At 48.0% G+C, this 8,477-nt stretch overlaps 2 protein-coding genes across 2 annotated transcripts; one reads left to right on the forward strand and one right to left on the reverse strand.

The window, feature by feature from the left end:
- Positions 1 to 3,210: 3,210 nt before the first annotated feature.
- LOC118479560 lies at positions 3,211 to 4,322 on the forward strand. Its single transcript, XM_035974138.1, has 2 exons — positions 3,211 to 3,917; positions 3,993 to 4,322. Exons 1-2 carry the CDS (start codon positions 3,642 to 3,644, stop codon positions 4,320 to 4,322), a joined length of 606 nt encoding a protein of 201 aa, XP_035830031.1. The 5' UTR covers positions 3,211 to 3,641.
- A 686-nt stretch (positions 4,323 to 5,008) lies between these two features.
- LOC110888919 lies at positions 5,009 to 8,045 on the reverse strand. The gene is made up of 3 exons (XM_022136416.1): positions 7,199 to 8,045; positions 5,352 to 7,066; positions 5,009 to 5,098 (listed from the first exon to the last, which is right to left on the reverse strand). The coding sequence occupies exons 1-3, from the start codon at positions 8,043 to 8,045 to the stop codon at positions 5,009 to 5,011; spliced, it is 2,652 nt and encodes an 883-aa protein (XP_021992108.1).
- Between the last annotated feature and the right edge of the window lie 432 nt (positions 8,046 to 8,477).

The raw sequence follows: 8,477 nt of genomic DNA on the forward strand, positions 1-8,477 counted from the left end.
ACGTGGCGTCCTTCTATTCGCTTGCGCTGGGTACCTCGTACTGGTTGCATCAGACCTGCTCCCTGGATTGTCGCAGGCCTATGTGGCCTTCTCTCAATGGTGACACGTGTTGTCCTTTATGTTGGGCAAGGCATCTTTGATGCCAGCTATGAACCGCCTAGATGTCTTCTGGAAGCTTCTAGAAGGTTCTGGTGACATGGGTGCCTTGTGTGCATAAAAAGTGGTGTGGTCCCTGCCATGTAGGCAGGGAATTGGGACCATACCTCTTCAAGTCCCCCCAGTCCAGTGTGCCTTCTAGTTGAGTTGATCGTCTAGGAGGGATTCTGGACTTATGAGAGTTGTGGTTTCTATGTATCGCGTTGAAGTTGGTGAATATAAAGTGAGCCAAGTAGACGCGTGTCGTCTGGTTATTGGCTTTCTGAAAAAGTGGGCCAAGTGGACGCATGCCGCATGTTTTTTGGCCTTCTGAAAAAAGTGAGCCAAATGGACGCATACCGCATGGGTTTTGGCTCTTTGAAAAAAGTGAGCCAAATGGACGCATGCCGCATGGGTTTTGGCCTTTTGAAAAAAGTGAGCCAAATGGACGCATGCCGCATGGGTTTTTGGCTCTTTGAAAAAGTGAGCCAAATGGACGCATGCCGCATGAGTTTTGGCTCTTTGAAAAAGTGAGCCAAATGGACGCATGCCGCATGGGTTTTGGCCCTTTGAAAAAAGTGAGCCAAATGGACGCATGCCGCATGGGTTTCTGGCTCTTTGAAAATAATGAGCCAAATGGACGCATGCCGCATGGGTTTTGACTCTCTTGAAAAAGTGAGCCAAATGGACGCATGCCGCATGGGTTTTGGCTCTCTTGTGCTTCCTTCTGTTGGAAGTTTGGTGGTTATGGGGAAGTGTTTGGTGTGACCGTCTGACGTCCCTGTCTTTTCGGAGGCGAACAGTTGCTTTTGCAGTGACTTTTTGTCACATCAGCAGACTCTGTTGCCCATGCTTCCCGAAAAACGAGCCGACGTCTTCTCTCTCCTGTGACGTGTCAGTCATCTATTGGGCGCTTTTTCTGTTCCCTGACGGTCCACTACCCATCGCATTAAATGCGATGGGTATAAATATGGGGCGGTTATCTCTTTCTTCCCTCACTTTCGAATTCTAAGTGCGATTTCTCTCTATCTTCTTCCCCTTTGTTCTATCTTTCACCTTTTCAAGTCATCTTCTTCCTGACTTTTATCATGGCTGATAAGAATCCTACTCAAAAGAAAAGGAAACATAGGAGTAGAGCGCCTCCTGGTCCTGACCAGGCTGTGATTAACTGGAAGGAGGATGAATTCCAGATGCTTGTGAGGGGGCATAACTTCCGTCCTGAGTGGGGAGCTCGTTATCCTCCCTCTGGATCCACTGCATTGGATGCCCCTCCGGGTTTTATCACGTTGTATGCTGCTTATTTCCGGGAAGGCAATTTTAGGTTGCCTATTACAAAGTTCACTGTTGCTGTTTTGAATGGTTATGGGCTCCATATTTCTCAGATAAATGCGATTGGGCTCCCTCGGATTACCCATTTCGAGTTTGTCTGCAGGTCTTACCGTGTTGAGCCCACGTTTGAGATGTTCAACGCTATCTACAGCGTTTCATATACCAGTGGGTTCTACTCTTTTCAGGCTAGGATGGGAGTTGCTCAGGTGTGTTCTCTTCCGATAAAGGGCATTCATGACTGGAAGCAGAAGTTTTTTTATATCCGCCGAGGTGTGATTCCGGCGGATATGTCATATCGGTAAGTGAGTCAAGGTATCCCTAGGGTGGATGTTCTTCCCAACTATGGTGATCAAGACTGGTTTAAGAAGATAACTGCGAAGCCGACGGCTATTTCTCAACTGGATGAGATGGCTTTGGTTGGTGCAGGGATGAGTTTGTTGTGGGTTCCCAAACATCCGCTGGGTCAGCCTGCGTATAGCCATAAGGGCAAATGTATTGTTCTTTCATGTCTCATCACTTGATTATTTCCCTTTATGCTTATTATGTGTCCTTATTTTTGTTTCCACTTTGCAGTTGGTTATAGTTTGTTGAATGCCTTGGACCCGAAATCAGCGGGTGCCATGGTTGAAGCTATCCAGGCTGATGGGAATCCAACGTGGTTGGAGCAAATACGAGACCGTTTTCTGCATCCTACCGATGCTAGTTTGAGTAGATACGCGAATGAAGTTCTTGGTGAGGATGATGAGGATGACTTGGTCGACTCTGGTCGAGAGGAAGTCGTTATCCTTTCTAGTGGAAGTTCTGAACGGGATGTTGAAGATCTAATATCTCATTCCGCGCATGCAGGTACCGCGCCTGGTGGTGTTGCTGAGCCGGTACATGGGTTTGCTGAGGATGATGACGATGCGGAGGCATCTGTTGATCCGTCTGCCCAGTTGGAGACGAGGAAGAGGGCAAGGACGGAGAAATCTGTAAGAAGGGAAGAGAAGAAGGAGGGCGGAGCTGCTGGATCTTCTCGTAAGCAACCTTCTACTCTTCCTTATCTAGATTATGTGGTAGTGTCTGATACGTTGTCTGGCCTAGGCCCTGGGGAGGTGCGTCAGGGGTCGGATCCTGACGATAAGGCCACTTTGACTGAGCATATGAAGAAGAAAGCTCTCGATGATCACAAACGTCGCCTTGATGAGCAGGCTGCTGCTGTTTTTGCTGCTAAGAAGGCAAAGCTTCAAAAAGAGGTCCCCCAGCGCCCTCAGAGTCTGAGATTGATTTGGGCGTGTTTAGTGGGGGTCGCGGGAACTTGTTGGAGGAGATATGGGCTGCCTCTGCTCCTCTTCCTGGTAATTTTCCTTCATTGTATGTTTGTTGTATCTTTCCTTGGATTGTTCTTTAATTGTTGTCTTATGGCAGAATCTAAGACTAGCAAGAAGCCGCGGCCAGTGGATATTTCTCAGATTACTCCACCTACCTCTCCTCCTTCGAGGACTGTTGGCTTGACCCCTCCTCGAGATGATGTTGATGTAACTGTGAAGGGCGGGGAAGGGTTTGAAGGTATATTTAAGGGAGGTGACGCTGCTGGTGGTGATGTTGGTGGTGATGCTGGTGGAGTTGATAAGGGTAAAGGTGTTGAAGTGGAGATGGAGTCTAGTGAGACTACTCCGCAACAAACCATTTACACAAAACGCCCTCCCGTTGAAGGTGGAGCCACTTCTGGCTTTGTGCGAAGTCCGTACTTTGAACAAAATCCTGATGATTCCTGGGGTAACCCAGCTTGTGATGATATGCCGCACGTCCCCCGTTGGGGCCTTACTCAGGGCTCTCGGATGACTGACTTGCAGAACTGTCATGAGTTTTTCTCTTTGTCTCTTCCGCCTGCAGAGAGAATGTTTCAGAAAAACCGCAGCCGCTTTGCTCTTTTAGACGATCATGTTAGGGTTGGGGTTAACTTTTTTGCCACTTCTCAGGAGATTCTTCGCGAATGGCGATCTATGGGAGAAGAAACTCTGGAGTTTGAATAGGCTAAGAAGGCGTTTTCTGAAGAGAGAGAGAAATTTAACACAGAGCAAAAAGGTTTGCAATGGCGGGTTGCTGATGCTGAGCGGAAGCTTGAAGAGCAGAAATAGTTAAACGAGCAAAAACAAAAGGATTGGGAGTCGGCATGTGCTCGTACGAACGCGGAGATGCAGTCGCAGCGTGATGCTATTGTACGGCTGTCTGGTGAGAAGACGGTCCTTGCGGATGAGGCTCATCAGGCGCGTCTTGCTGCGGAGAAGAAAGAAAAAGAATACATTGCGCGGATCGATAAGCTGGAGCTTCTTGCACAGGAGAAGGCTGCGGAGTGTGAAACTGTTCAGCGCCTTCTTGATGAGAAGGCGGCTGAGTGTCGTGCTTCTGAGCTTCTTGCTGAGGAGGCCTCAGCTGATAGTAGGTGGTTGCTTTCTCGCGGCGTTCCTTTGGTAATGTTTTTGGTTTTCTCATTTTGTTTTTGTGTTTGCGTATTCTTGTTCTTATTCGGTCTCGTTCTCATGCAGCTTGCTGATCGTATCTTACATTCTGATGAACTTGCGCGCTATATGTTTGAATTGGGTAAGGCAGGGTATAATAGTGGACGCAAGTTTGGGTATGCTGAAGGTAAGCTTGCGGCGGTGAACAATGAGAAGGATTTTCACTTCGAGCTGTATAAGGAGGATTGTGATGCTACTTATGCTGCGAAGCGAAAAGAGTTCTCGACGCTTGATTTAGCTGTTGTTCGGGCCTCTGGGAAGTTGGCTCACAAAGCGAATGGGGTGGCTTTGTTGAAAAAGGCCTTGGGAGAAGATGGCGATGATGCTGCTGGAGGTGCTGGCTCCAGCCATGCGTGATAGGTTGTTTCCGGCCTGCGTGCCGTGTGTGGCCCTGAATGGGCTTGTAATGGTTGCTTTTGAGACAATTTGAAATTTCTTACATGTGGTGTTATGTATTTGACAGATGTGTTGCTACTTTGATTATGTTTATGCAAATTTTGAAATCGTCATAATATGTGCATGTTTTAATTACTTTGATTAGGTGTCACGAATGAATGATGACGCTGACAGGTGATGTTGTGTTACTACAACGTTTTTATTCTGTCGTTTAAGTATGCGCGCTTGCATGTGACATACGAAGTGATCGAGTTGCAGGTTATTGTGTGAGCTCAGCTGGGATCACAGCCTTGGGAGCATTACAATGTTTAGTTGCCTTGCTATCGATATTTTCGTGTTTATGTGGGCACGAAGTTATGTTTTTTGGCGTTTTTGTAGGCTTTGGTTGTGTTTTCGACCCGGCTGTGCACTTGGTTGTGACGAGCCTTGGAGGTCTACAACGTTTCCTATGGTCGAGCCATTGATGTTTTCGTGTACGCCCGAAGTGATAAATGCAGTTGTGACAAAAAATTTGCATGAAGTAAAGATAGCCAAACACTTCTTGTATTAGGTAAATGTGTCGGCGATTCGCCCTATACGATTACATGTTTATATGTAGCATTTTCGTAACTGTTGGGCATTCCAGGTTCGTGGAACCTCTTTGTCGTTCATGGTGCGTAGCTTGTATGCCCCCTTGCCGAGGACCTCATCGATGATGTACGGGCCTTCCCATTTGGGAGCCAGTTTTCTTGGTTTTTCTGCGTTGGACGCTTCATTGTCCCTTAAGACATAATCGCCTGGGTTGAAGGTGCAGATCCGGACTCGGGAGTTGTAATATTTTTCAAGCTTTGTCTTGTATTTGGCTTCATTGATTGCTGCCATCTCTCTCCGTTCTTCTAGGAGGTCCAGGTCGATCCTCCTTTCTTCTTCGTTATTGATCAGATTCATGGAGAGCATTCTCGGAGATGGAAGCCCGATCTCTGCTGGGATCACAGCCTCGGACCCATAGACCAAGCTGAACGGTGTTTCTCCATTGCTTGTCTTGGGCATTGTTCTATGGGCCCATAATATGCTTGGTAGCTCGTCGACCCATCCTCGTCTTTTTTCACCGAGTCTTGCCTTGATGCCATCAACGATGCTCTTGTTGACTGCTTCAACTTGACCATTCCCTTGCGGATGTGCGACCGACGAGAAGGTATGTTCAATGTTTAGTTCCTTGAACCATCGTTCGAGATCATCTGCTGCAAAGTTTGTACCATTGTCGGTGATGATTCGGAGTGGTAGGCCGAAACGGCATATGATTTGTTCCCAGATGAATCGTTTAACGACTGCCGATGTGGTTGACGCAAGTGCTTTTGCTTCCACCCACTTGGTGAAGTAGTCGACCGCGACGATGATGAACTTGACTGCCCCCGGAGCTTCTGGGAAAGGGCCCACCATGTCTATGCCCCATTGCTGAAAGGGCCATGCGGTTGTTACTGGCACCAACTCGTTTTTTGGACGCATGGTTTTTGGTGCATGCTGTTGGCAGCCGCTGCATTTTCTTAATTCCTTCACGGCATCGAGGTGCATTCCGGGCCAGTAGTAACCGGCGTTCATTACTTTAGCCACTACCATGCGCGGCCCGGCGTGGATGCCACAGATGCCTTCATGTACTTCCCGGATCAGATAATTTGCGTCGTCGGCGTCGACACATCTAAGCAGCGGGCCGAGATATGACTTGCGGTACAATATCCCGTCCGCTATTTGATAATGTTCTGATTTATACTGGATTTTCCGCGCCTCAGCTTTATTTTCTGGAAGTATCCCGGACTGTAAGTACATGATGATGGGTGTCATCCAGGAGGTGGTTCCTGTTTGGATGACGCTGACTTCTCGGAGTGGAACAGACGGGTTGCTTAAAACTTCTATGCGTACGTCTTTGGCTAGGTGTTGAAAACTTGTCGACGCAAGCTTGCTTAAGGCGTCTGCCGGCTTGTTTTCACTGCGGTTTATGTGGTGTACCTTGTAAGAATAGAAAGTTTGCAGCAACGTCTTTGCTTGGTTGAGATAGAGTGCCATTATGTCGCCCTTGGCTTCGTATTGACCGTTGATTTGGCCTGCCACTAACATGGAGTCCACATGTGCCTCAATATGTCGGACTCCCATTTTGATTGCCAAACGCAAGCCGGCCAGAAAGGCTTCATACTCTGCTTCGTTATTTGTGCTCTTGAAGTCTAGGCGTATGGCGTAAGTGAACTCGTGTTTGTCAGGGCTCACTAGCCGTAGCCCCGCGCCTGCCCCATCTTCGTTGGACGCACCGTCTGTATACAGCAGCCATGGCTCTTCGGTTTGTTTTTTCTCCGCTTTCTCCATCGCCTTACACTCTCTGTCTCTGTCATCCGGGACTTCCGTCATGAAGTCTGCCAAAACTTGGCCTTTTATTGACGGTCGTGGTCTGAAGACTACGTTGTGTCCCCCTAGCTCTATCGCCCATTTGGCCAACCTTCCTGATATTTCCGGCCTTTCTAGGATATTCCCAATATTGTAATTTGTTAACACGTGGATGACGTGATTGGCGAAATATCGGCGCAGCCTTCTTGACGCGTGAATCAGTGCAAGGACAAGCTTTTCCATGATTGCGTATCTTGTTTCTGGGTCGGTTAAGGTTCTGGACACATAATACACAGGTGTTTGGACACCTTGTCGATCAACCAGCAATACGGCTCCGACGGCCTTGTCGGAGGCTGAGAGGTATAAGACCAAAGGCTCTCCTTTGTTTGGTGCGGTTAGAGTTGGCAGCTTGATGAGACAGTCTTTCATCTCGCGGAACGCATTTTCTGCTTCCGGAGTCCATTGGAATTGGGTTTTCTTCATGCAGTTGCGCAAGGTCTTGATGAATGGGAAGGATTTTGCCGCGTGGTTGGCTAGGAATCGATTGAGGGCTGCCAATCGTCCTGCGAGCTTTTGCATGTCTTTGATGCTTGCTGGTGAAGGCATCCTCTCTATGGCCTGGACCTTTTCTGGGTTCACCTTAAAACCATCTTTAGTGACTATGAAGCCCAAAAACTTTCCTTCCTCCATTCCGAATGAGCACTTTGCTGGATTTAGTTTGATGCTCACGCTGCGCAGCGTGTTGAAGGTTTTCTGAATATTTGCCAGCATCGCGCTCTCCTCCCTGCTCATGATTACCAGATCGTCCATGTATACCTCTATGTATTTACCGATGGCGTCATTGAATGTTTCGTTCATCAACCGTTGATACGTAGCACCTGCATTCTTTAAGCCGAACGGCATCTTGGTGTAGCAGTATAGCCCCGTTGGCGTGCGGAATGCGGTTTTATCCTCGTCTTGAACAGCCATCTGGACCTGGTGGTATCCTTTGTAGCAATCCAGAAAACATTTCCATCGAAACGTTGCCAAAGAATCGATTTTCTCGTCTATGTCTGGCAAAGCATAGCAGTCACGGGGACATGCTTTGTTCAGATCCTTGTAGTCGACGCACATTCTCCAACTACCATTCGGTTTCTTTACCATGACTGGGCTTGCTACCCACGTTTGGTACCGGACTTCCCTGATGATTCCTGCGCTTAGCAGTTCTAACACTTGTTCTTTCATTGCATCATGTTTGATGTCTCCCAGATGTCGTTTAGCATGCACTACTGGCTTTGCATCCTCTGAGACATTTAGCCGGTGTTCCGCTATATGCCGTGGAACACCAACCATGTCGGCCGGTGTCCAGGCGAACACGTCCATGTTGTCATGCAGTAATTTCTTTAGCGCCGCACGCGTTAGATCAGACATTGCGGGTCCCAGAGTGACTGTTTGTTCTGGGTACGCGCTATTCAATACCCATTTTTCTGCCTCTCTGCGCGGTGCGGGCTTGCTTGCTTTTGCCGGCCTGATTTCATCTGTTGCTAGCACTTCTTTGCTTGCGTATATCAACGCAATGCCTGTTTTGGTTGGAAAGCCTATGGCAGAATGTGGTGCGGAACAGATCATGCTGAAATCTCCTTGGGATTCTCGTCCTAAGAGGATGTCATGTCTTGAATGTGCCGGTAGCACCATGAATGTGACTTCTTCAGTTCTTGAATTTCTCTCATCAGAAAGCAATACTGGGAAAGATATTTGTCCTAGGGGAAAGACGGCCTCATTGCA

This window comes from Helianthus annuus, chromosome 6, assembly GCF_002127325.2.
Source record: "Helianthus annuus cultivar XRQ/B chromosome 6, HanXRQr2.0-SUNRISE, whole genome shotgun sequence".
NCBI classification, from domain to species: Eukaryota; Viridiplantae; Streptophyta; class Magnoliopsida; order Asterales; family Asteraceae; genus Helianthus; species Helianthus annuus.

Excerpts from the sequence above, each read along its gene's own strand:
- LOC118479560 (XM_035974138.1), top strand. The coding sequence starts at position 3,642 with ATGCAGTCGCAGCGTGATGCTATTGTACGGCTGTCTGGTGAGAAGACG. Across the intron at positions 3,918-3,992 it reads TTTCTCGCGGCGTTCCTTTG|CTTGCTGATCGTATCTTACA; the intron begins GTAATGTTTTTG and ends GTTCTCATGCAG.
- LOC110888919 (XM_022136416.1), bottom strand. The coding sequence starts at position 8,045 with ATGGTTGGTGTTCCACGGCATATAGCGGAACACCGGCTAAATGTCTCA. Across the intron at positions 7,067-7,198 it reads CATCAAGACCTTGCGCAACT|CCTCCGACAAGGCCGTCGGA; the intron begins GCATGAAGAAAA and ends TATACCTCTCAG. Across the intron at positions 5,099-5,351 it reads GAGAAACACCGTTCAGCTTG|AAAAACCAAGAAAACTGGCT; the intron begins GTCTATGGGTCC and ends CGTCCAACGCAG.